At 41.2% G+C, this 26,712-nt stretch overlaps 3 protein-coding genes across 6 annotated transcripts; all 3 read left to right on the top strand.

Annotated features, from left to right (window-relative positions):
- Nucleotides 1-2,263: 2,263 nt before the first annotated feature.
- Nucleotides 2,264-7,094, top strand: LOC139409303 (piggyBac transposable element-derived protein 2-like). 2 transcript variants are annotated; one of them, XM_071154244.1, is made up of 6 exons: nt 2,264-2,376; nt 2,922-3,084; nt 3,952-4,031; nt 4,172-4,390; nt 4,489-4,701; nt 4,866-7,094. In XM_071154244.1, the coding sequence occupies exons 2-6, from the start codon at nt 2,931-2,933 to the stop codon at nt 6,732-6,734; spliced, it is 2,535 nt and encodes an 844-aa protein (XP_071010345.1). In that variant the 5' UTR covers nt 2,264-2,376; nt 2,922-2,930; the 3' UTR covers nt 6,735-7,094. The 2 variants fall into 2 exon arrangements, with proteins under 2 accessions (XP_071010345.1, XP_071010346.1); XM_071154245.1 differs by having other exon boundaries at nt 2,293-2,376; nt 2,922-3,066.
- Nucleotides 7,095-10,723: 3,629 nt separating this feature from the next.
- LOC139409306 (zinc finger protein 37 homolog) lies at nt 10,724-21,950 on the top strand. Of its 3 annotated transcripts, XM_071154250.1 has the most exons (7): nt 10,724-10,749; nt 11,219-11,309; nt 14,337-14,407; nt 14,544-14,741; nt 16,192-16,428; nt 20,684-20,804; nt 21,063-21,950. In XM_071154250.1, the coding sequence occupies exons 3-7, from the start codon at nt 14,363-14,365 to the stop codon at nt 21,404-21,406; spliced, it is 945 nt and encodes a 314-aa protein (XP_071010351.1). In that variant the 5' UTR covers nt 10,724-10,749; nt 11,219-11,309; nt 14,337-14,362; the 3' UTR covers nt 21,407-21,950. The 3 variants fall into 3 exon arrangements, with proteins under 3 accessions (XP_071010351.1, XP_071010350.1, XP_071010348.1); XM_071154249.1 differs by lacking the exon at nt 10,724-10,749 and having other exon boundaries at nt 11,117-11,309; XM_071154247.1 differs by lacking the exon at nt 10,724-10,749 and having other exon boundaries at nt 11,137-11,421.
- LOC139409305 (oocyte zinc finger protein XlCOF6-like) lies at nt 21,864-26,551 on the top strand. Its single transcript, XM_071154246.1, has 6 exons — nt 21,864-21,899; nt 23,258-23,337; nt 23,480-23,683; nt 23,780-24,016; nt 24,442-24,562; nt 24,713-26,551. Exons 2-6 carry the CDS (start codon nt 23,287-23,289, stop codon nt 25,975-25,977), a joined length of 1,878 nt encoding a protein of 625 aa, XP_071010347.1. The 5' UTR covers nt 21,864-21,899; nt 23,258-23,286; the 3' UTR covers nt 25,978-26,551.
- The last annotated feature ends 161 nt before the right edge of the window (nt 26,552-26,712 follow it).

Here is a 26,712-nt window from a genome sequence, read left to right as displayed (position 1 = left end):
GTAGGCAAGTTGAGAACAAGTTCTCATTTACAATTGCGACCTGGCCAAGATAAAGCAAAGCAATAAGGCACCTCAGGAGTTTGTGGTATATGGCCAATATTACAAGGCTACGGTTATATCATGGCATTCCGTGTTGCTTTGTGCCTAAGAACAGCCCATAGCCTTGGTATATATGGGCCATATACCACACCACCTCGGGTCGTGTTGCTTAAATAGACACAGGCTGGAATGCAGTTTTAACTAATCAGCGTTCAGGATTAGACCCACCCATGGTATAAAGCGGCATGACAACGAACGCGATTGGTCGACGGTCTGCTGGGTGGGGTTTTATATGTCAAATCAAATTGTATTTGTCACGTGCTGAATTACAACCGGTGTAGAAATAAATGTTTGCTTATGAGCCTGTTTTTCCATTCATTGTCCAATTTAATTCCTATCTCATCCTTTCTGTAATCTCTCTGGTTAGGGTTTAGGACACTGAGGTATAGGTTTAGGGTATGGACGTCCCAAGGATTCCGGATAACGTTAACCTTTTTCCGTTCGCAGTTTTGCAATAGACGAAACGTTTGGCAGCAGAATCGGCGTAATGAATACACCCCAGTTTCAGTGACACGTCATTTTTGTGCGGCATCTGACGGAAGCGACTTGCATCCTGATTCTCTTTGCACGTTTTGGGGCTTTTGTTAATAAGAAAACATGTCTAACTCGGTAATTTCAGTTATTTCTCGATTCTTGGAGGAATACAGGACCAAAACATCGAATAAATTGAAAGTGGTCGACGCCTACCTTTTCTACATCTTGTTAACTGGTGCATTGCAGTTTCTGTACTGCTTGCTGGTTGGCACCTTCCCATTCAACAGCTTTCTGGCCGGGTTCATATCTTGTGTTGGAGCCTTCATCCTGGGAGGTAATTTAAACACTCAACTGTAAATGTATTTGCATAATCTTGTGATATTCAGCTGTATTGCACATCAGTGAGGCCAACCAATGGCAGCCACCATTATTGTGAAATGGTTTCTGATCAACTCACCCCATTTTTTTCTGGCCTGCCTACAGTCTGCCTGCGTATCCAGATCAATCCAGATAACAAAGGAGACTTCCTGTCCATATCCCAGGAGAGGGCCTTTGCCGATTTCTTATTAGCCCACACTGTCCTGCACCTCGTGGTCATTAATTTTATTGGTTGAGAAACAAATTATGAACCCTCCGACCAGGTGTGAACAGTATGCACAAAGTACATCTTCACAGTAATTGTTTTCCAGTGTTATGAATCTGCATGTTACTGACATGATTCTTGTTTATTTCATTTCACAGATTAACAACAGACTTGACCAAAATGCACCTGTCACCTCAAGACAACATTCATACAATACGATTTTGCCTCCCTAATTTACCCTAACTGTAAGTGCATGGGCCGATCAATAATGACTGTGATAATACCCACATATTCTACAAATTTCTGTCACTCAACTGTCAGTTTCTCAAATAATTATTTTGTACTGTTTGTATGATTGTTGCAAACCTCTTGAGATTGTTGAAATAAAAATAATTGTTGAAGAGTTGTGATTTTAATGGAATATCTCTTTAGCCTTATTGATAATGATTTTCTGAGCAGACCATTCAATAACTAGGACTGGAGACAACTCCCCAATCGGACTTATTCTAAAGCTACTTGAACTGTAGGGCTGTTTCATACTACATGTGTATGACCTAATGATTAGCTATAGACAGCAGTATTCAAATATAAAAGACATGCTAAATTCCCAGATTATTTTTTCTCTGACACCCTCCAAATCTGTCTATTTTTCATAACTAATGTAATGATTACACCTTTATTAATTGCTAGCAATCAAAACTTGGCCAAGTCTGTTCATCTTGGTACATTGATCTAGTTCAAAATAAGGCAACAGTAAACACGTTGTCCCCCACGAATGATGCAGAAATAAGCGAAAGAAAAAGGACAGCTCTCCACACGACCTTTTCAATAAGTCTTGCGAGAGCTTGGTAAGTATGTTCTGTCTCGCATGACTGAGTATCACTAACTATGATGAAACAATTTAAAGAAGAGGCAACCGTAAACACGAATAATAAAGGTTTCCGAGTTCCCAGTTTTGAACGTGGCATTTATCAAGACAGACCTTTTTCGTTATCTGACGAAACTGTAGGACAGTAGGATTCACTTTCGTATATGCCCAGCAGAAGGCAGTAAAATACATTTTAAAGGGAAATAAAACATATTTTCAGACTTTGTAGCTAGTATTTTGGTCTTTTCAAGATTCCGTATGTGCAACTACAAACATATTCCCCGATCCCCATATACTTCCAGAGAAAGGTTTCTATACCGTTTTGATACTTCTGAAAGCATCCATGTAACTGGTAAAGATATTTTCTACACATATATTTATATAAACTATGATCGTTATAATATTGCTGACAAGTTGGTGTGTAGCTAGCTATTCAAGCAATATGCTAGTTATAACTAATTATCTAGAAAAGCTAGCGGCAGCCAACTTGCTAGCTATTGTAGTTAGCTTGGGCATTTTCACATACCGGTAGCTTTAATAAAGAGTACATTTGGAAACTCTGGGTATAAGGAGCCATGAAGACGAACGTGTGAAGTTCATAAGAGCATCAACGTAGATGTCAAATGAAAGCTAAGAGTGTGTGTGCCTCTGTTCCTTCATAATCTAATGCAGCTGGATATCTTTGTGGATCTATCCAGACTTTAGACTTCGAATCCACATCCACTTGAAAGCGTTTTGCTACACAAACTCTAGGGGAAGAGGGATACACACACTTTCTCAAATGCAGATCTCTAAGGAGTAAATCAGTGAATTGTAAACATATTGATAGTAGTAATCTTGTAATAACGATTCATTAAATTGTTTGTCAGTCATTTCACTCAAATGTATTATTCACAGATTGTCACCATGCCACTGACAAATGCTGAAAAGCAAAGAAGATACAGGCAAAGACTAAAGGAGAAGGGGAGTTATGAGGAGGTCAAAGAAAAAGACAGGAAGAGGCACAGTTTGAGAAAAGCAAAGGCTAAAAGCCAAGGAAAATGTATGTTTCTAGTGTTTTGTGAGTTTGATCAATTACCCTTTCAATGTATATTTCCATACAAATGATTTATAACTTTGTGTACCTATTTATGCTGCATCATCACAAAGAGAATGACATTCAAATCCATAATTAATTTCTGTGTCTAGAACAAAGCAGGGACCCATCATTTCATTCCGTTACCATAAATATGTTACCAGGGGGTTAATCAAATCAAATCAAATTTATTTTATATAGCCCTTCGTACATCAGCTGATATCTCAAAGTGCTGTACAGAAACCCAGCCTAAAACCCCAAACAGCAAGCAATGCAGGTGTAGAAGCACGGTGGCTAGGAAAAACTCCCTAGAAAGGCCAAAACCTAGGAAGAAACCTAGAGAGGAACCAGGCTATGTGGAGTGGCCAGTCCTCTTCTGGCTGTGCCGGGTGGAGATTATAACAGAACATGGTCAAGATGTTCAAATGTTCATAAATTACCAGCATGGTCGAATAATAAGGCAGAACAGTTGAAACTGGAGCAGCAGCACAGTCAGGTGAACTGGGGACAGCAAGGAGTCATCATGTCAGGTATTCCTGGGGCATGGTCCTAGGGCTCAGGTCAGTTGAAACTGGAGCAGCAGCACGGCCACTTCTTAATAACCAGATACTTTTTTTGTATAACTAAGTTGTCATATCACAAAGCTGACACCCCATTCTTTCAGCAGACATCTTTTAATCTTATTTCAGAGCAGATATTTACGTTTTTGGAAAACTTGGTCACACATTTTGGGGAATTTACTTTTGCTCTTAGTAATGTCCTGTTTATATTTGCTGTTTTATTCTATTCCTTACTCTGTATGTGTCCTTGGATCTTGAAAGGTGCAATAACATGTATTATTATTATTGACAGGGCATGAGTTTCATCATCATCTGCTGAAGATGGATCAATATGGGAGATATGAAAGCAGTGGTCAGCCAGGAGAGCTTTTTGTAGGTTAACCCACATTTTTATCCATTCTTCAAAATGAGAAGCAATTAATTCTACCATATCTAACACAATTGGCTGTTCATTAACAAGTTCTATTTGTCAAATAGTTTATTTCCCTAACCCCAACCATGGTCTGTTCTAGGATCACTCACTGCATTGGAGGCAGGTCAAAGAGGAGGCTGAAGAATGTGAGATTCAGCAGAGCCAAGGGTCAGCAGTTTCATTAGGAGTTGAAATATCCCAGGTTTGTCTAAAGGAGGACCCAATTGAACAAGATCCCTCCTTTGATACAGTTTCAGACATCCATGGAGTCACAGAACAAGAGCGTGTACATAAACGCATGAAGTATCTCAAAGTAAAGGTAAGTGGCTATGTCCTTAACTGTGCAAGGCTTGTTACAAGGCACAGAGTTATTGTTATAAAATGATACATTAATTAATTATGTTTTCTCCGTGTCAGGTGCTGCCTTCTCTAGTCCCAGTCAAAGAGTCTGAAGAATGCTCCCTTGTGCCAGTAGATGAAATTGCCTCAATTACAGTGAAGGACGAAGAGAATGAAGACTGGTTGAAGTCAGAAGATGAGGATCTTGTGAAAGTGTCAGTGCCTTGGGAGCTGTTGGAAACATCACCATCATCATCATGTTCAGATACAGAGGACAGTGATAATGTGCGGGTGAGTTCAACCATTTAATAATAGACTGAGTGAAATAGACACCCTTTGAGATGTTTTGTAAGGTTAGGTTTGTGTGCATTATCTCTTTAGCTGTGCATGTCAATGGGCCTCCTAACAATATTTTATGGATGTTATGGAAAATGTCATGTTTTTTTCTTTGATAGCACATGGACACAAAAACCCTCAGTAGAAAGAGGCCAAGAGCTGCTGTTGCCATTCTACCACAGGATCCCCTGGATTCAGAGATGGAAGACCTAAGTGACTCAGAGGATGATGACCTAGAGGATATTCCAAAACCAGGAGATCTGGAGGATGAGTCCCCTTCTAAGCTTACAAAGGGAGATGCTTCCCCATACCCTAAAACCGCAGAGTCTCCCAAGAGAAAGAAGAGAAAAAGCAGAAATGTAATTATATTGGTTCCTACAGACGCATATAACCACAATCTCGACACAGTTGTAAGCCCATTTAATTCTAGTTCCTTCAAAACACAGCCAAGACATCCGCTTTGGAAGAAGGCCGACATAGATTCCTTCCAAGTTCCAGATCCAGTGTTTGTGGCACCACAGTGTGTTCAATCCCCCTATCAATATTTCAAGATGTTCTTCACTGATCAGATGATTGCACACATTGCTGAGCAGACCAACCTTTACTCTGTTCAACAGACTGGATCCGCAATCAACACAAACTCTGGAGAAATTGAGGATTTATTGTCTATGCTTCTCTACATGGGTGTTTTTGACTTTCCAACCTTTGTGGACTACTGGCATTCTGACTCTCGCTTCCCACCTGTGGCTGATACCATGTCTGTGAGAAGGTTCCAGTCACTCTGCAGGTTTCTTCACTTCAATGACAACATGCAAAATAATCACAGTACTGACCGCTTCTACAAGATCCGACCTCTTTTTAACATGCTGCGTCAACAGTGTCTCCTCATACAGCCAACCAACAGGCAAAGCATAGCTGAAGTCATGGTAGCTTACAAAGGCACCAAAGTAGGAAATCTTCGTCATTACAAATCTAATCAGCATGACAAATTTGGTTTTAGGTTATTCTGTCGGGGCAGTTCTTCAGGTATTATCCATGACCTGCTACTGTACCAAGGGGATACAACATTTCTCAACAGTGGGCTAAATGTAGATGAACAGAATCCTCTGCTGAGTACCAAGGTTGTCACCACTCTCTGTACATCTATTGCAGAGCCAGAGGCTACAGTTGTTTTCTGTGACAACTACCTCATCAGTCTTGACCTGGTAAAGTCCCTGCAGGCCAGACTGGGTGTGAGGTGTATTGGCACTGTGAGAGCAAACGGCACAGGTGGAGCAACTGCAATGGATGACAAGGATCTTGCAAAGCTAGGGCGTGGAGCATACGACTACTGTTCTCAAGAGGGGGTGATTGCTGTCAGGTGGTTGGACAAAAAGAGTGTCTCAATACTAAGCAATGCATGTGGAATTGAACCTCTGGGGTATGTTAGGCGGTTCTGTCGGGAGACCCATCAAAAGATTGATATCACATGCCCATCAGTCATGTCGGCTTATATTCAAGCAAAGGAGGGCATCGATCTGTCTGATATGCTGGTGCGTCTGTACAAGACACCTATGAAGGCACGCCGGTGGTACCTACCTCTGTTTGGATACATCCTTGATCTGTGCATTGCCAATGGTTGGCTGATGTACAAGCGGGACTGTGACCTTCTCAAGGAAAAACCAGTGCACCTAAAAAGGTTTCGTTTGTCTGTGGCAGGGACTCTAAAAGTAGTCAACAAACTCCCAACCAGGGTTGGCCAACCATCAGTTCCTCCAAATCCACACACAACTCCAAAGCGGCTGCACAATCCCAGAGCCTTACAGCCTACAGCAGATGTCCGTTATGACTGCCTTGGACACTGGCCTATCTTTGGGGAACAGAGAGGAAGGTGCAACCTGTGCGTCAAGGGCGTCTCGAGGTGGAAGTGTTCCAAGTGTGGTGATGGAAAGTTGTTTTTGTGTCTGAACAACAAGCAGCAGTGCTTTGTGTGTTATCACCAGAAGTGATCATTATCAGAGCACAATAATATTATGTTGGCTTTTTGTTACATAAAAAAATATTTATTCGAAAACATTCGTTTTTGTTGTTTTCCTATTATATGGAAGTTTCCATGAAGTTGATGGACAATCTAATTGTTCTCAGTGTTTCAACATTGATACTGTTAATTGTGGCCATTTTTGCTGTTACTGTGATGCCTATAATTTGGACTACCATGAAGTAAAGGTTACTTTTTTACTTATGTTTTACTTCACTTGAACATGTTTTTGTATTATTGTTTCATAATGACATGTACATTTACTAAGGTTTACTGAATTATTATAATTTGTGTTGCACAAATAAAAATGCGCTACTTGTTTCTCACTGTTGCCTCTTTGTTCAGAAGTTCATTTTTTCCACTAGTTTTTTTTAAACTATTTTGCACCCTACCTATACTGAACAAAAATATAAAACACAATATACAACAATTTTACTGAGTTACAGTTACTACAACAAAATCAGTCAGTTGAAATAAATAAATTAGACCCCAATCTATGGATTTTACATTACGGGGTAGGGGCACAGCAAATCAGAATTAGTTTTCCCCACAAAAGTGCTTTATTACAGACAGAAATACTCTGAAATAGTTTCATCAGCTGTCCAGGTGGCTGGTTTCAGACAATTCCACAATTCAGCCAGATGTGGATGTCCTGGACTGGCGTGGTTACACGTGGTGTGCAGTTGTGAGGCCAGTTGGAAGTACTGCCAAATTCACTAAAATGACATTTGAGGCAGCTTATTGTAGAGAAATTAACATTCAATTATCTGGCAACAGCCCTGAACATTCTTGCATTCCATGCCAATTGCACACACCTTCAAACCTTGAGGCATCTGTGGCATTGTGTTGTGTGACAAAACTGCACATTTTCGGGCCTTTTATTGTCCCCAGAACAACGCGCACCTGTGTAATGATGTGTAACCTTAATTGAACTAGGCAAGTCAGTTAAGAACAAATTCTTACTTACAATGATGGCCTACCGGGGAACAGTGAGTTAAGTGCCTTGTTCAGGGGCAGAACGACAGATTTTTACCTTGTCAGCTCGGGGATTCGATATAGCAACCTTTCGGTTACTGGCTCTAACCACTAGGGTACCTGCCGCCCTGATCATGCTGTTTAATCAGATTATTGACATGACACACCTGTCAGGTGGATGGCAAAGGAGAAATGCTCACTAACCGGGATGTCAACAAATTTGTGCACAAAATTGGAAAGAAATAACCCTTTTGTGCGTATGGACAATTTCTGGGATCTTTTATTTCACCTCATGAAACATGGGACCAACCCTTTACATGTTTATTTTATATTTTTGTTCAGTACTCCCAAGTGGTGAGCCTATGCCCCCCCAGCCCCACCCATGGCTGCACCCATTGCCCAGTCATGTGAAATCCATAAATTAGGGCCTAATTAATTAAATAAAACTGGCTGATTTCCTTCTATGAACTGTAACTCAGTAAAATCTTAGAAATTGTTGCATGTTGCATTTATATTTTTGTTCAGTATAGCAAACAGAGTAGCAGCATATATGAAACTGTGTGGCGTCAATATGCATGCGTGACACAGGAGTTTGGTGTCACCTTAATTGGGCAGAACGGGCTTGTGATAATGAATGGAGCAGAATCAGTGGAATGGTATCAAATACATCAAACATGGTTTCCAGGTGTATGATGTCATTCCATTTACATCGTTCTGGGCATTATTATGACTCCCCTCAGCAGTCTCTTGTAAATTGTGTGTTGGCATGTCAGCGTAAGTATGTGTGGGTAGAGTGCAGTGAGTGTGCATAGTCAGTGCAAAATGCAGGCCTAGATAGTGCTTCAAAGGAGCATGACGTTTCAAGAGGGTTGAAGATCGTAGCAGTACATCATTGCATCCAACTATGGCACCTGCTTGACTATGCTTTTTCCACGTCGGGCAGTAAATCAGTGGATGGTACTGATTTAGAAAGTTGTTTTTGGCATCACTGAGCAGTGCCCATTAAATAATTAAATCCAATTGTTAGACTCTACCACCAACTCCAAATCAAACCCAAACATGGATTTCATGTTCTCGCTTTTGTTAAGGGTTGCGTCAATCGAATCTGATATCAGGATAAATATGACACTGAGTCACCTTATTGTATACTATGTATTTTTTATTAGCTAAGCAATAAGTGGTAAATGCAATTTTCGTATATACGTCCCACCTCGCAGGGCAAACAGAGTACTGACTTGTTCCTGACAAAGATATTATAATATACTCTGACAAAAGTAGTTCCTGCTTCCGAGCCGGCCTGTCAGAGTAGAGACTGGGCGTGGTTTAGACTCACTCAGCCTATCGTTGACTGTTGGCGCACAGGCTGGTCCCAGCCCCCTAGGCGCTTCAGCGGTCAGTCGTTGTAGTTGTGTAGAATATCTATGCGCCCGTGCTCGATACAGTTATAAAGCACCTGGCTCCTGTTCTCTAACAAAATACCGTTTGTTCCCTATACTACGTTCTGTATGTGTCTGTTTTGATGTTATTCTGTATTTTTCCATCACGAGAAAGGCCCATGGCCCTGAAACTGTTAACAATGTCTCAAGTCAGCTATGTTGCATAACACATATACCCACACAAGCCAACAGCAAATATTATTCCATCACATATGATATGGTAAGGGCTAAAGTGTATAACACTGAACCTCACACTTTGCGTGCACACCAGTTTGTCCCAGCTAATCAGCCTCGCAATATGGGCACCTTGTTGATGCAGAGAGAAAGTGGAATAGAGTGCGCGCGCAAACATTGCTATCCATGTTTGGTTTTGATTTGGAGGAGGTTGGTAGCATCTAACAACTGGATTTAATGGCTCCATGGGCACTGCAAATGACGACTTCCTAATCAGAACCGTCTACCACTTACGGATATACTTTCGGACGTAGTAAAAGTGTCGCCAAACAGGCACTGTCCGGCAAATAACACTCATACAACCTGGGTAGATATGTGTTATATTCTCCTACATTCAATTCACATTTACACAAACTTCAGTGTTTTCTTTCAAATGGTACCAAGAATATGCATATCCTTGGTTCTGTGCCTGAGCTACAGGCTGTTAGATTTGGGTATGTCTTCAGGCGTAAATTGAAAAAAGTAGGGGGTAGCTCTAAGAGGTTATTAATAAAGCCACATACAACATGGTCTCTCTTTTGTTTTCTTGAGTAAGGCAGCTCCAACATGCAGGTGTTTCAGCTTAGCTCAGTGCTTTCTGCGGTGCTGGGGCAAGCCAGCAGAAAATAGAGCGTTGTGCCGTGATTGGCTTAGTATTCTGTCACTCATGGGGACACTAAATCACCGCCAAGTCTAAGGGTAGAGCTAGAAAACTCTATCCCCTTGGGTGCTGCCATAGAGTTACATTAGAAGTGCCCATCCAAGAAGGTTCAAGGTCATTGGCCACAGAATGACGTCAAATCACGTTATATGTACAGTAGCTTTGATTGGACTGATCATGTCAACATCATACTTTCAAAATCTTAGCTAGCAGTCATCATCATGAATCAAGTCATCATCATGAATCAAGTCGCCAATCTACTGGCAAATAATTTTTAATCCTTGTCATATGAAGATAAAGAATGAAGAGAAATTATAGATAAAATGTATTGGTGCTCATCCGCCATTGGACATAAACATTACACAAGTTGGAAATCGCAAATTCAACAATGAGTGGTTTGTAAGGAATCTGTGACAGTGGCTAACTGCAAGCATTGCAAAGCAATCACTCTCCTGCTAATCAGGGGAGTGGCTGTATGGTCCCAAATCTGGGATTAAGGGGCTCTTTTCCCCAAATAAAAATTATAAACATTCAACATTGGCCATGCAATGAATGAAGCATGGTTTGGGCCTTGCTCAAAACAACTTAACTCGGAACTACGAAAACTTGACTTAAGTGAGTTCCAGTCAAATGGGAAATCGGGAATAAACGAGCTCCATTAGACCTCTTTCCAGCACAGATGCGCGAGACTCTTGGCTACAGTAAGAAAACCATCGCTATCTGCGCTCATTCAACATAGCCTAGATTTACGTTGTTATTACTTCTAAACAAAACTTTTTGGGGTTATCATGCAATTATGTTTTGATTCTTGATTGAACAGTCAATAATATTATATTTGATTGTGATCTTTGTATAAAAATAAAAAAAGCCAGAGACATTTTACTGCTTGGAGTGAAAGTGTAAAAAAAAAAAAATAATCTAATACTGTTGATTTGCGATGATGACACAAACATATTAAAGTAGTATGACAAGCACTCTTAAGCAACATCTAAATATATGTTGTTTTTTTTGCTGGCTTTCTGTAAGAACTCCCCCATGTTCTGCCACTAACTTTCGCGCATTGCCATCGTGCCGCAATGTTTGCAAACACAGAAAGGGGTCTAACGGGGGTTCCGTTCTTGTTGGTACATTGGTCTCGTTCAAATTCATTGAACGTTATTTTTATCCAAGAAGGCTTCGTTCTTTTGACGTACCAATTGCAGGGAAGTATGATTCACTTTCATGTATGTCCAGCTGAGGTAGCAAAAAAAAGCCTTTAAAGGTAAGGAATGTATTTTCAAAATCTGGTATTTTGGTCTTTTCGAGGTTCCGTATGTGCAACCGCAATAATATTCCCCGAGTCTCGGATACTTCTGAAAACATCCATGTTACAGGTAAATATATTTTTATGCGTATATATTTATCTAAACATATATGCACTTTATTTGATGACAAGTTGGTTGTGTAGCTAGCTTTAGAAGCCATCATTTTGCCAAATATAATCGGATTATCTAGCTAGAATATAATAGATAGCTATCTAGCTACAAACCAACGTTAGCTTTTGGGCAATTCCACGAACTAGTATACAGCTATATAAATAAACGCAACATGCAACTATTTCAAAGATTTTACTGAGTTACAGTTAATAAGGTAATCAGTCAATATAAATACATTAGGCCCTAATCAATGGATTTCACATGCCTGGGAATACAGCTATGCATTTGTTGGTCACAAATACCTACATAAAAAAAGGTAGGGGCGTGGATCAGAACCAGTCAGTGTCTGGTGTGACCACCATTTGCCTCATGCAGCACAACACATCTCATTCGCATAGAGTTGATCAGCCTGTTTGTGGAATGTTGTCCCACACCTCTTCAATGGCTGTGCTAAGTGGTTGAATATTGTCGGGAACTGAAACAGGCTATCTCACACGTCCAAAGCATCCCAAACATGCTCAATTGGTGAAATGTATGGTGAGTATGCAGGCCATGGAAAAACTGGGACATTTTCAACATCCATGAATTGTGTACAGACTACAGAGCCTTGCCCTATTATGCTGAAACATGAGGTGATGGCGGCGGATGAATGGCACGACAATGGGCCTCAGGATCTTATCACGGTATCTCTGTGCATTCAAATTGCCATAAATTAAAATGCAATTGTGTTCGTTGTCCATAGCTTATACTTGCGCATACCATAACCCCACCATTGAGCACTCTTTTCACAACGTTGACATCAGCAAACTGTTCACCACACGACACCATACACAATGTTTGCCATCTGCCCAATATTGTTGAAACCGTGATTCATCCGTGAAGAGCGCACTTCTCCAACGTGGCAGTGGCCATCAAATGTGAGCGTTTGCCCACTGAAGTCAGTTACAACTCCGAACTGCAGTTTGGTCAAAACCCAGGTGAGGACGACGAGCAAGCAGATGAGCTTCCCTGATGCGGTTTCTGACAGTTTGTGCAGAATTTTTTTGTTTGTGCAAACCCACTGTTTCATCAGCTGTCTGGGTGGCTGGTCTCAGATGATCGTTTGTGAGGCCGTTTGGATGTACTGCCATATTCTTGAAAACTACTTTGGAGGTGGCTTGGGGTAGCGACATTAACATTAAATTCTCTAGCAACTGCTCTGGTGCACATTCCTGCACTCACCATGAGAATTGCATACTCCCTCAGAACTTGAGACATCTGTGGCATTGTGTTGTGACAAAACTACACATTTTAGTGGGTTTTTATTGTCCCCTGATCATGCTGTTAAATCAGCATCCTGATATGCCACGAATGTCAGGTGGCTGGATTAATCAGCTTCCTGATATGCCACGAATGTCAGGTGGATGGATTATCTTGGCAAAGGAGAAATACTCAAACTGGCATGTAAACACATTTGCGTACAAAACTGGGGAGAAATAAGCTTTCTGTGTATACATACTTTTTGGGTCCATTTTCCAACCTGTTGGTGGACATTTGGAACCTAAATTAGCCATAGCTCTGAGTGAGCAAAATTAGGCTAGCATAATGGTGAAAACTTGCAAAGGATTTTTAACTCGCACAGGATTTTAACTTCTCTATCAAACATTGAGAGAATGGCGCTGGATTGGATAGCAGCCATTTTACTGGTTGGGGGGGGGATGCTGAATTTTTTTTATTTATTTTTTTTTTAAAATTTTACCCCTTTTTCTCCCCAATTTCGTAGTATCCAATTGTTGTAGTAGCTACTATCTTGTCTCATCGCTACAACTCCCGTACGGGCTCGGGAGAGACGAAGGTTGAAAGTCATGCGTCCTCCGATACACAACCAACCAAGCCGCTGCTTCTTTAACACAGCGCACATCCAACCCGGAAGCCAGCTGCACCAATGCGCCGGAGGAAACACCGTGCACCTGGCCACCTTGGCTAGCGTACACTGCGCCCAGCCCGCCACAGGAGTCGCTGGTGCGCGATGAGACAAGGACACCCCTACCGACCAAGCCCTCCCTAACCCGGGCGACGCTAGGCCAATTGTGCGTCGCCCCACGGACCTCCCTGTCGCGGCCGGTTACGACAGAGGGGATGCTGATTTTAACTGTTTGTACATAACGTTTCCTCCATTTCCTATGACCGAAAAGAGCTTCTGAACATCAGAACATCGATCATTAACGTGGAGATGATGCTCATCCCCGGACCAGACCCTAATGCTTGATTATTAGTTGATTATTTGAATCAGCTGTGTAGTGCTAAGGCAAAAAATGAAATAAATTTGGTAAAGCCTGGAGTAAGCGTAGCTGGGGAGGAAGTGTAGTTTGTCAACTGGAGGCACAAACAGTATATGTATCTGTGCAAATGCAGCTGTGATATCATTGTGAATCTATCCCCTTTTGGACTTTTTGAATCCCTATCCACTTGAAAGTGTTTTGTACGGAAACTTTGAAGAAGGTCACTGATTGGCTGGGGGAGGAACACACGTGTGTGTTTGTGATTTAGCAAATGCAGTTGTTTTCAAGGGGTGAATTAATTGATTGTAAACATCTTGATACTAATGTTAGTGTTGTAATAAAGATAAATTCACATGTCCATCAGTCATTCCACTCAAATGTTTTTTTTTCACAGATTGTCACTATGCCACTGACAAATGCTGAAAAGCAAAAAAGAGGGAAGTTAAGGTCAAAGAGAAACTTTGGAATTGCCCTTAAGCTAACATCAGGGGGGAAGGTAGCTTAGCCGGGCCAGAAACCGAAAAATCGCTAGTTTGAATCCCAGAGCTGACAAGGTACTTAATCATAATTGATCTAACTCAACATTTGGGTGGTTTGTTTTGTTATTGACAGGTCACGAGTCTGTTCATCTACTGAAGATGGATCACTATGGGAGATGTGAAAGCAGTGATCAGCCAGAAGAGGTTAACCCACATTTTTATTCGTTCTTCAAAATTATAAAATATTTAGTTTTACATCTAAACTAATCGGCTATCCATTAACAGGTTTTATTGGTCAAATTGAGTTTATTCTTCTAACACCAACGGTGGTCTGTTCTAGGATCCCTCACTGCATTGGAGTGAGGTTAAAGAGGAGGCTGAAGAATGTCCGATTTCAGCTGTGTCATTAGGAGTTGAAACATCCCAGGTTTGTCAAAAGGAGGACCCCGATGAACAAGATCCTTCCTTTGACACAGTTTCAGACATACATGGAGTCACAGAGCAGGAGTGTGGACATAAAGGCATGACACATCTAAAGGTAAGTATCTCTTTTACACTGCAAACCCACTTACAAGGCCCAGAGTTGTTAGAATTACAGTACCAGTCAAAGTTTGGACACCTACTCATTCAATGGTTTCAACGTAGCCACCCATTGCCTTGATAACAGCTTTGCAAACTCTTGGCATTCTCTCAACCAGTTTCACCTGGAATGCTTTTCCAACAGTCTTGAAGGAGTATGCTGAGCACCTGTTGGCTGCTTTTCCTTCAGTCTGCGGTCCAACTCATCCCAAACCATCTCAATTGGGTTGAGATCGGATTATTGTGGAGGCCAGGTCATCTGACGCAGCACTCAATCACTCTCCTTCTTGGTCAAATAGTTCTTACACAGCTTAGAGGTGTGTTTTGGGTTATTGTCCTGTTGAAAAACAAATGATAGTCCCACTAAGCACAAACCAGATGTGATGGTGTATCGCTGCAGAATGCTGTGGTAGCCATGCTGCTTAAGTGTGCCTTTAATTCTAAATAAATCACTGACATTGTCACCAGCAAAGCACCATCACACCTCCTCCTCCATGCTTCACGGTGGGAACCACACATGCAGAGATCATTCGTTCATCTACTCTGCAGCTCATGAAGACAGTGGTTGGAACCAAAAATCTCAAATTTGGACTCATCAGACCAAAGGACAGATTTCCACCGGTCTAATGTCCATTGCTCGTGTTTTTTGGCCCAAGCAACTCTTCTTCTCATTGGGGTCTTTTAGTAGTGGTTTCTTTGCAGCAATTCGACCATGAATCTCAATATCAACTGTTCAGATGTCTCTTAATTGAACTCTGTGAAGCAATTAATTTGGGCTGCAATTTCTGAGGCTCTAATTAACTTATCCTCTGCAGCAGAGGTAACTCTGGGTCTTCCTTACCTGTGGATGCGATCCCATGAGAGACAGTTTCAGCTTTTGATGGTTTTTGCAACTGCACTTGAAAAAACTTTCAACGTTCTTGACATTTTTTGGATTGACTGATCTTCATGTTTTAAAGTAATGATGGACTGTCATTTCTCTTTGCTTATTTGAGCTGTTCTTGCCATAATTTGGACTTGGTCTTTTACCAAATAGGGCTGTCTTCTGTATACCACCCCTACCTTGTCACAACACAACTGATTGGCTCAGACGCATTACGAAGGAAAGAAATTCCACAAATGAACTTTTAACAAGGCACACCTTTTTAATTGAAATGCATTAAGAAGCTGGTTGAGAGAATGCCAAGTGTGTGCAAAGCTGTCATCAAGGCAAAGGGTGGCTACTTTAAAGAATATAAAATATAAAAAACAAAAAAAATGGTTACTACTTGATTCCATATGTGTTATTTCATAGTTTTGATGTCTTCACTACTATTCTACAATGTAGAAAATAGTACAAAATAAGTGAACCCCTTGAATGAGTAGGTGTGTCCAAACTTGTGACTGGTACTGTGTTTTCTCTGTGTCAGGTGCTGCCTTCTCCAGTCCCAGTCAAAGAGGAGTCTGAAGAATGCTCCCTTCTGCCAGTAGATGAAGAGAAAGTTGCCCTATTTACAGTGAAGAAGGAAGAGGATGAAGACGGGTTGAAGTCAGAAGATGAGGATGTTGTGAAAGTGTCAGTACCTTGGGAACCGTTGGAAACATCATCATCATGCTCAGATACAGAAGATACAGAGGACAGTGAGATGGAAAGTGATCATGTGCAGGTGAGTTCAAGCGTGTAATAACGTAGAGTGAAATACACACTTTGAGATGTTTTGTAGGGTTAGCTTCTTGAAGGGCCATACTAAAAGTTAATTAATTCCACTCGTTGTTTTCACCATTCTGCACCCTACCTATTATACGCTGTGTACCACAAATCTAGCTTTCAGTCTTCATTCTTTCTGCCACTATGTGACTGCATATGGAGTGGGCTACTGACATATACAAGAAGTAGGCCAGGTATAGGTGTGGCGACAATGTCTAAATTTAAGCCTATAGCTTCATAACAAAGTTAAGATTTCATAAACACAAAGCATAGCTTTCTTGAGCAGCTACTAGCTTGAGTGCTGGGCCTAGTTAGTATTTAGCCAATTCTTAAAGGTAACCCACTGGGCAAAAAACTTGTTGAATCAATGCAATTTGGCAACGTATTGTGACGTGGCTTCAGAAAGTATTAATTCCCCTTTACTTATTCCACATTTTGTTTTTACCTCCTGAATTCAACATTTATTCAAATTATTTTTTTTCTCTCACCCCTCGACCCACAATACCCCATAATGACAAAGTGAAAACATGTTTTAAGAAATTTTAGCAAATTTATTGAACATAAAATACAGAAATGTCTCATTTACATAAGTATTCACACCCATGTTAGAATCACCTGTGCAGCGAATACAGTTGTGAGTCTTTCTGGGTAAGTCTAAGAGCTTTGGCCTCCCGGGTGGCGCAGTGGTTAAGGGCTGTACTGCAGCGCCAGCTGTGCCATCAGAGTCCCTGGGTTCGCGCCCAGGCTCTGTCGTAACCGGCCGCGACCGGGAGGTCCGTGGGGCGACGCACAATTGGCCTAGTGTCGTCCGGGTTAGGGAGGGATTGGTCGGTAGGGATCTCCTTGTCTCATCGCGCACCAGCGACTCCTGTGGCGGGCCGGGCGCAGTGCGCGCTAGTCAAGGTTGCCAGGTGCACGGTGTAGCCTCCGACACATTGGTGCGGCTGGCTTCCGGGTTGGATGCGCGCTGTGTTAAGAAGCAGTACGGCTGGTTGGGTTGTGTATCGGAGGACGCATGACATTCAGCCTTCGTCTCTCCCGAGCCCGTACGGGAGTTGTAGCAATGAGACAAGATAGTAGCTACTACAACAATTGGATACCACGAAATTGGGGAGAAAAAGGGGTAAAAATAAAAAATAAAAATCTAAGAGCTTTGAACACCTGGATTGTACAATATTTGCACATTATTTTTTTTTAATTATTATTGAAGCTCTGTCAAGTTGGTTGTTGATCTTTGCTAGACAGCCATTTTCAAGTCTTGCCATCGATTTTTCAAGCCAATTTGAAGTCAAAACTAACTAGGCCACTCAGGAACATTCAATGTTGTCTTGGTAAGCAACTCCAGTGTAGATTTGGCCTTAGGTTATTTTAGGGTATTGTCCTGCTGAAAGGTGTGTTTGTTTCCCAGTGTCTGTTGGAAAGCATACTTATTTTGTTGTTGCCTGAGCTTGGCTCTATTCGGTTTCCTTTTTATCCTACAAATCTCCCTAGTCCTTGCCGATGACAATCATACCCATAAAATAATGCAGCCACCACCATGCTTGGAAAATATGAAGAGTGGTACTCCGTGATGATGTTGGATTTTCCCCAAGCATAACACTTTGTTTTCAGGACATGAAGTGATGATGTTGGATTTTCTCCAAGCATAACACTTTGTTTTCAGGACATGAAGTTAATTTCTTTGACACATTTTTGGCAGTTTTACTTTTGTGCATTATTGCATGTTTTGGAATATTTGTATTCTGTGCAGGCTTCCTCCTTTCACTCTGTAGTTACTCCACAATACTAAGCTAAATGACAATGTTGTTGATCCATCAACAGTTATCTCCTATCACAGCCATTAAACTCAGCATTGGGCTCATGGTGTAATCCCTGAGTGGTTTCCTTCCTCTCCGGCAACTGAGTGGGAAAGACGCCTGTATCTTTGTAGTGACTGGGTGTATTGATACACCAGCCAAAGTATAAAGAAGAACTTCACCATGCTCAAAGGGATATTCAATGTCGGCTTTATTTACAAATGGAACCTATTGGCAGATGGGTAAAAAAATGTAAGGCATTGGAAAACCTCCCTTTGTGGTTGAATCTGTTTGAAATTCACTGCTCAACTGAGGGACCTTGAACAAAAATATAAACACAACATGCAACAATTTTACTGAGTTACAGTTCATATAAGGAAATCAGTCAATTGAAATACATTCATTAACCCCTAATCTATGGATTTCACATGACTGGGCAGAGGCCCACCCACTTGGGAGCCAGGGCCACCCACTGGGGAGCCAGGCTCAGCCAATCAGAATGAGTTTTTCCCCACACCAAAAGGCTTTATTATAGACAGAAATGCTCCTCAGTTTCATCAGCTGTCCTGCTGGCTTTTCTCGCACGATCCCGCAGGTGAAAAAGTTGGATGTGAATGTCCTGGGCTGGCGTGGTTACACGTGGTCTGCTTTTGTGACGCCGGTTGGATGTACTTACAAATTCTCTAAAATGACATTGGAGGCGGCCTATGATAGAGAAATGAACACAACATTTTTGTAATCAGCATGCCAATCACTCGCTCCCTAAAATCTTGTCGTGTTGTGTGATAAAACTGCATATTTTAGTGGTATTTTATTCTACCCTACCACGCAAACTTTTTTGCAGTTATTGCTAACATGACCAAAACACAATACAATAGAGGCAGGATACTTGTCCACATGATTAAGCATGTATTTAATGTAGCAAAAATGACATTGCTCATTGGTCCAAAATTAGTTTGTTACTGCCTTTTTGGTTGGTAGGTCAGTATTGTCCCTAGCGCAAGGTGCACCTGTGTAATGATCATGCTGTTTAATCAGCTTCTTGATATGCCACACCTGTCAGGTGTGTGGATTATCTTGGCAAAGTGGAAATGCTCACTAAAAGGGATGTAAACAAATTTGTGCACAAAATATTAGAGAAATAAGCTTTTTGTGCATATGGAACCTTTAGCTTTAATTTCAGCTCGTTAAACATGGGACCAACACTTCCATGTTGCATTTATATTTTTGTTCAGTATATGTGTGGGATACAGAGATGAGGTAGTCATTCAAAAATCATGTTAAACACTATTGCACACAGAATGAGTCCATGCAACGTATTATGTGACTGGTTTGGCACATTTTTACGGCTGAACTTATTTAAGCTTGCCTCAAGAAAGGGGTTGAATACTTGACTCACGATATCTCTGCTTTTCATTATTAATTAAGTTCAAAAAATGTCTATAAACATAATTCCACTTTGACATTATGGGGTATTATGAGTGACACATTTAACATTTTTGGGTGACTGGAGTCTCTGACAATCTTATGGGACTTCCTCTGACATCGCCTATTATTTCGGTCCTGGGTGGCAGGAAGCTTGGCCCCAGTGATGTGCTGGACCATTCGCACTACCCTCCGTAGCGCCTTACGGTCAGATGCCGAACAGTTGCCATACCAGACGGTGATGCAACCGGTCAGGATGCTTTCAATGGTGCAGCTGTAGAACCTTTTGGGGATTTGGGGACCCATGCCATATCTTTTCAGTCTTCTGATGGGGAATAGGCTCTGTCGTGCCCTCTTCACGACTGTCTTGGCATGTTTGGACCATGATAGTTCTTTGGTGATGTGGACACCAAGGAACTTGAAACTCTCGACCTGCTCCACTACAGCCCCGTCGATGTTAATGGGGGCCTGTTCGGCCCGCCTTTTCCTGGAGTCCACGATCAGCTCCTTAGTCTTGCTCACATTGAGGGAGAGGTTGTTGTCCTCGCACCACACGGTCAGTTCTCCGAAAACCTCCCTATAGGCCGTTTCATTGTTGTCGGTGATCAGGCCTACCACTGTTATGTCGTCAGCATACTTAATGATGGTGTTGGAGCCGTGCAGTCGTGGCCAAGTTCTTGACACAAACCGGTGCACCTGGCACCTACTACCATACCCAGTTCACTTACATTTTTTGTCTTGCCCATTCACCCTCTGAATGGCACACATGTCATGGAAAGAGCAGGTGTTCATAATGCCTTGTATACTCAGTGTAGATGACAACTAAACCAAAAATCTGACATTGTTATTCAATTGTTCTTTTAGATGTTTGAATGCATAGTGATTACACATTGTGAATTCAACACACTTCTGGCTGTCTTTTTGAGCGGGTGAATAAAGGTTAAACTCTGACTTTCTGACTGAACTGAATCCCCCCTCATCTCTGCTTCAAAGGACTGTGAAAACCATGAGCTTGATGTTTCAAGAGGAGTGAAGATTAAAGATTGCAGCAGGACATCATTGGATCCAGGGACGGTACCAGATAGAGATGAGAAAGCTAATGCTGTTGATTTCAGTGAGTACCATTGGTGGGGTGGGTTGCAGTTATGGTCTAGATATAATAATGTGTTCCATGTAAATGACAAATGTTTCATTGCTCATTAACTATCTCACTGGGCACAAACATCAATTCAACATCTATTCCACGTTGGTTCAACGTCATTCCATTGAAATGACGTGGAAACAACATTGATTCAACCAGTGTGTGCCCAGTGGAATGGCTCTAATGAAGTAGAACTTGAGTTAATTTGATGTTCTTCTCACTTTCCTGTAGGTGGCTTTGAAGGGGGGTCCTCCTTCTACCCCTGCCCCCATTGTGCAATCGGCTTCACCATAGAACGCTTTTTCCTTGGGCACCTGAAGAGGGACCACCCTAAAGATTACATTGAAATGCTGAAGACTGGGAAAATCAAAGCCTATAAAAGAGGGAGTTTACGGGTGACCCCAGCCACATGCCCGCAATGTGGCAAGAGCTTCACCAATAAATATGTTATGCAAACGCATCAGAGGACTCATGCAGGGAAGAAATCTCATCACTGTGCAGACTGTGGGAAGAGCTTTGTCTACGCTGATGCACTTAAAAGACACAGATGGACTCACGCTGGGGAGAGCATATAAATGCTCTCGAGTGTGGCAAAGGATTCAGCGGACGAACCAGTCTGACCAGCCATGAAATTATCCATACAGGAGGGGGACCATTTAAATGCTCTGTTTGGGGAAAGGACTATCAGGGCGTAACTTAAAACGTCACCAACGATTCTGTGTAAAGACCGAGTAAACAGAAGAAGTGAGTAGGTGTCAGAGGATTGCAATAAAGAACATATTAGAAATATATAATAATGTAACTGATGTAATACACTGCCACCTAATTAAGTATGTTATTGGTACATTGGTCTAGTTGAAAATGTAAATCATTCAAGACATGCCTTTTCCTTATCTGACGTAGGATTCATGGTAGTAGGACTCATGTAAATGTATGCCCAGCAGATGGCAGTAAAATACATTTTAAAGGAAAATAAAATATTTAAAAATTGGTCTTTTCGAGTTTCCGTATGTGCAACCTTAATAATATTCCCTGAGATTTAGATATGTCTATGTAACTAGCAAGCAGGTAAATATATTTTCCTTGTTAAATAAGCTTTATTGCCATTTGATGACAAGTTGGGCTAACTATCCATCTGTTTGCCAGCTATAACAGATAACTTTAGTTAGCTAACGTTAGCTAGTATGCTTTAGGGCAATTCCACGTACTAGTACAGTACCGGTATAACAAAGACTAGCCATACATGTTTGAAGGCTAGGTATTATGAAGGACCCATTAGGACCAACGTGTGTAGTTCATAGGAACATGTCAAATGAAAGCTAAGAGTGCGTCTCTGTCGTACTTCATTATCAAATGCAGCTGGGATATCATTGTGGAGCTAGCTAGCTATCCCGCTTTGGACTTTTCGAATCCACCTCCACTTGAAAGCATTTGACTTAATGAGGTTCTCTTATTAGCAAGCGATGAATAATTACAGTTGTGTGTACTTAGTCGAATGCAGTTCTTGAAGGGGTGAATTAATTGATTGTAAACATCGTGATACTAACGTTAGTGTTGTAATAAAGATTCATTCAATTGTCCATCAGTCATTTCACTCAAATGCATTATTCACAGATTGTCACCATGCCACTGACAAATGCTGAAAAGCAAAGAAGATACAGGCAAAGACTAAAGGAGAAGGGGAGTTATGAGGTCAAAGAAAAATACTTAAAACGGAATGTGTTTTAAATCGCAGGCTAAAATACAGAACATGTATGTTGTGTTTTTTAATTTACCTTTTAAAATTTAGAAACACATTGCTAAAAGAAGAAATTACCTTGTTGAGAGCATATATTACATATTTCTACCTCTAACTATTCAGGCTACATCATCATGAATGTAATGACATTCAAACCCATAATTATTGATTTCTGTGGAGTACAAATCAGGGACCAATGATGTCATACCATTACCATAGTTCTGTTACTGTGTGTAAATCCACTTCACTTGATGTAGTTTGATAACCAAAGGTTTTTCAAACTAAAGTTGATATTGCTGACTGCCTATTCTTTCTGCAGACATCTTTGAATTATAATTTGGAGCAGATATTTACGTTTTTGGAAAATGTTGTCACGTAAAGAAAAAAATATTCATACCGTCATTCTGTTACCAAACTTGGCATCTGCACAGTTCTTTAATAAACCATACCACTCTATGCACAATTACTACTTTTAACAATGCCCTCTGAAAATGTACTTAAACTTTGCACTGAATTGTTTTTGTTTGACATGCATTTAAAGTGAAATGTCTGACTCAGTATAATTCTGTTATTGTGGAATTGCCCTTTAGCTACCATCAACATTGGTGTCATTGTTGACTTTCATATGGGCTTTGTTGATCCTTGTGATCTAACTAAACATTTGGGTGGGTTGTTTTGTTATTGACAGGTCACGAGTCTGTTCATCATCTGCTGAAGATGGATCAATATGGGAGATATGAAAGCAGTGGGCAGCCAGAAGAACCTTTTGTAGGTTAACCCACACATCATGCATTCTTCAAAATGAGAATCAATTTCATTATACAATATCTAAAACGAGCGGGTATTCATTAACAAGTTTTATTGGTCAAATAGATGTTATTCTTCTAACATCAACCATGGTCTGTTCTAGGATCCCTCACTGCATTGGAGGCAGGTCAAAGAGGAAGCTGATGAGCTCCAGATTTCAACTGTGCCATTAAGAGTTGAAACATCCCAGGTTTGTCAAAATGAGGACCCGGATGAACAAGATACCTCCTTTGATCCACTTTCAGTCATCCATGGAGTCACAGAGCAAGAGTGTGGACATAAAAGCATGACTTACCTCAAAGTAAAGGTAAGTGCCTCCTTAACACTGTGCAAGCCCATTTACGAGGCCCAGAGTTATTGTTAGAATGACGATGCTGAATTAATGATGTTTTCTCTGTGTCAGGTGCTGCCTTCTCCAGTCCCAGTCAAAGAGGAGTCTGAAGAATGCTCCCTTCTGCCAGTAGATGAAGAGAAAGTTGCCTTAATTACAGTTAAGGAAGAAGAGAATGAAGACTGGTTGAAGTCAGAAGATGAGGATGTTGTGAAAGTGCCAGTGCCTTGGGAACCGTTGGAAACATCATCATCATGCTCAGATACAGAGGATACAGAGGACAGTGAGATGGAAAGTGATCATGTGCAGGTGAGTTCAAGCATTTAATAACGTACTGAGTGAAATACACACTTTGAGATGTTTTGTAGGGTTAGCTTCTTGTAGGTTCAAACTAAAGGTGTCTTCATTCCTAGTTGTTTTGACCGTTCTGCACCTTACCTATTAAAAGCTGTGTACCACAAACCTAGCTTTCAACCTTCATTCTTTCTGCCACTATGTGACTGCATATGGAGTGGGCTACTGACATACAAGAAGTAGGCCAGGTATAGGTATGGCAACAATGTCTAAATTTAAGCCTATAGCTTCATAATGAAGTTAAGATTTCACAAACACAAAGCATAGCTTTCTTGAGTAGCTAGTAGCTTGAGTGCTGGGCCTAGTTAGTATTCCGCCAATTTTTGAAAATACTGTAACTGACTTTCTGACTGAATACCCGCCTCATTTCTGCTTCAAAGGACTGTGAAAACAATGAGCATGATGTTTCAGGAGCATTGAAGATTGAAAATTGCAGCAAGACATCATTGGATCCAGGGATGACACTAGATACAGATGAGAAAGCTAATGCTGCTGATTTCAGTGAGTACAATTGGTGGGCTGGGTTGCAGTTACGGTGTAGAGATATAATAATGTGTTACATACATGTACATAACGTTTCATTTCTCAATAACTGTGGCTCTATAATGAAATAAGTGTAGTTCATTTGATGTTTTTATCTCTGTCCTTTAGGTGACTCTAAAAAGGGGTCCTCCTCCTTCTACCCATGCCCTCATTGTACGCTCGGTTTCACCATAGAACGCTTTTTTCACGGGCACCTCAAGAGGGCCCACCCTGAAGAGTACATCACTCTGCTAAAGTTTCGGAAGATCATAGCAACCCAAGCCACGTGCCCACAATGTGGCAAGAGCTTCTCCAATAAATATGTTATGAAAACACATCAGAAGAGTCACACAGGAGAGAAACCATATCACTGTGCAGACTGTGGGAATAACTACGTCTTCGCTGATTCACTAAAAAAACACAGATGTGGGAAAGGATTACGAAGACAAACCCATCTGACCAGCTATGAAATGATCCCCACAGTAGAGAGACCATATACATGCGTTCAGTGTGGAAAAGGATACAGATTTCAAACCCAACTGACTAGCCATGAAAAGAGCCACACAGGAGAGAGACCATATAAATGCTCTCAGTGTGGAAAAGAATACAGAAGACCAGCCCATCTAAAAAGACATCAAATGACCCACACTGAAGAGAGGCCATTTGATTGCCTGAGGTGTAAGAAGTCATTCTACCGGCCGGAAACTCTAAAAGCACACCAGAAAACCCATACAGGAGAAAAACCTTATCGGTGCTCTCTGTGTGACAAATGTTTTGGCTTTTCCAGAGACCTTAAGAGACATCAGTTGACACATACAAGGGAGACCCACACTGGACAGAGGTCCTATGATGTCCACGAGTGTAAGAAGTCCTCCGGCCAGCTGGAAATTCTCAATGCACACCAGAAAACACACAAAGTAGAAAAGCCTAAGCCTTATCAGTGCTCTCAGTGTGACAAATGTTTTGGCTTTTCCAGAGATCTTAGAAGACATCAGTTGACACATACAGGGGAGAAACCGTTTAGTTGCCCCCAATGTGAAAAATGTTTCGGTAGGAAATGGGAATTGACGTACCACCAACGGACACACAGCGGAGAGAGGCCTTATCACTGCTCTGAGTGTGGACAGAGCTTTAGCCTAAGGGGGAACTTTAAACGCCACCAGCAGAGCCACACAGGGAAGAAGACGTTTCACTGCACTCAGTGTGACAAGAGTTTCTTCAGAGCGGCTCACCTGAAAACCCATCTCCTCATTCACAATAGAACCAAAACAGTGGTCTGCTCTAACTGTGGGAAAGGGTTCAACCATGACGGGAACTTAAAACGTCACCAACGATTCTGTATGAAGACAGAGCAAAATTGTAATGCACCCCCATCTGTAGAAGTACAGATATGATATAATAATGTAGTACAATGCCATCTAATTATAAGTCTGTTCTTCTTGGTACATTTATCTCTAGTTCAAAATCATTCAAGAGACAGGCCTTTTTGTTCTCTGACGACTGTAGGGGAGTAGGATTCGCTGTCATGTATGCCCATTAGGTGGCAGTAAAATAGGAAAGTATTTTTACATGTAGTGGTACTTTTTACTTTTCAATATTCTGTATGTGCAACCGCAATAATATTAGCTGACCCTCCGATACTCCTGAAAATCATCCATGTAACTAGCTAAAGGTAAAGATATTTCTGAATATATATATATAATATATATATATTTAAACATATGAGCCTTATAAAGCCATTTGAGGACAAATTGGGTGTGTAGCTGACTATACAAGCCTTATGTTGTGCCAGATAGAATAAATTAGGGCAATTCCACATAGCGTTACTAGTTGTTTCAAATAGGGTGCTAGTACGGTATAACAAAGATAGTAGCTAGCTATGTATGTTTGAAACTGTTTAAAGACCCATGTGGACCAACATGTGAAGTTCATCATCAAGTTGGGTGTCAAATAAAAGCTAAGAGTGTCTGTTTGTCTGTGTGTGTTCTGTTATAATAAAATGTAGCTGCGATATCTTTGTGGATCTATCCCTCTTTGGACATTTCTAATCCACCTCCACTTGAAAGCGTTTGACTTCAGGTCATTGATTGGCAAGGAAGAACACAAACATTCTTGAAGGGGTGAATCAA

This window comes from Oncorhynchus clarkii, chromosome 5, assembly GCF_045791955.1.
Source record: "Oncorhynchus clarkii lewisi isolate Uvic-CL-2024 chromosome 5, UVic_Ocla_1.0, whole genome shotgun sequence".
NCBI classification, from domain to species: Eukaryota; Metazoa; Chordata; class Actinopteri; order Salmoniformes; family Salmonidae; genus Oncorhynchus; species Oncorhynchus clarkii.
This window is presented reverse-complemented; position numbering and strand designations above follow the sequence as displayed.

What these genes read in the sequence shown, in the direction of transcription:
- LOC139409303 (XM_071154244.1), top strand. Translation starts at nt 2,931, where the DNA reads ATGCCACTGACAAATGCTGAAAAGCAAAGAAGATACAGGCAAAGACTA. An exon ending in TGAAGTATCTCAAAGTAAAG is followed by an intron (nt 4,391 to 4,488) that starts GTAAGTGGCTAT and finishes TCTCCGTGTCAG; the next exon opens with GTGCTGCCTTCTCTAGTCCC. An exon ending in AGGACAGTGATAATGTGCGG is followed by an intron (nt 4,702 to 4,865) that starts GTGAGTTCAACC and finishes TTTCTTTGATAG; the next exon opens with CACATGGACACAAAAACCCT.
- LOC139409306 (XM_071154247.1), top strand. Translation starts at nt 11,361, where the DNA reads ATGTGCAACCGCAATAATATTCCCCGAGTCTCGGATACTTCTGAAAAC. An exon ending in TGAAAACATCCATGTTACAG is followed by an intron (nt 11,422 to 14,336) that starts GTAAATATATTT and finishes TGTTATTGACAG; the next exon opens with GTCACGAGTCTGTTCATCTA. An exon ending in TGGAAAGTGATCATGTGCAG is followed by an intron (nt 16,429 to 20,683) that starts GTGAGTTCAAGC and finishes TCTGCTTCAAAG; the next exon opens with GACTGTGAAAACCATGAGCT.
- LOC139409305 (XM_071154246.1), top strand. Translation starts at nt 23,287, where the DNA reads ATGGATCAATATGGGAGATATGAAAGCAGTGGGCAGCCAGAAGAACCT. An exon ending in GGCAGCCAGAAGAACCTTTT is followed by an intron (nt 23,338 to 23,479) that starts GTAGGTTAACCC and finishes GGTCTGTTCTAG; the next exon opens with GATCCCTCACTGCATTGGAG. An exon ending in TGGAAAGTGATCATGTGCAG is followed by an intron (nt 24,017 to 24,441) that starts GTGAGTTCAAGC and finishes TCTGCTTCAAAG; the next exon opens with GACTGTGAAAACAATGAGCA.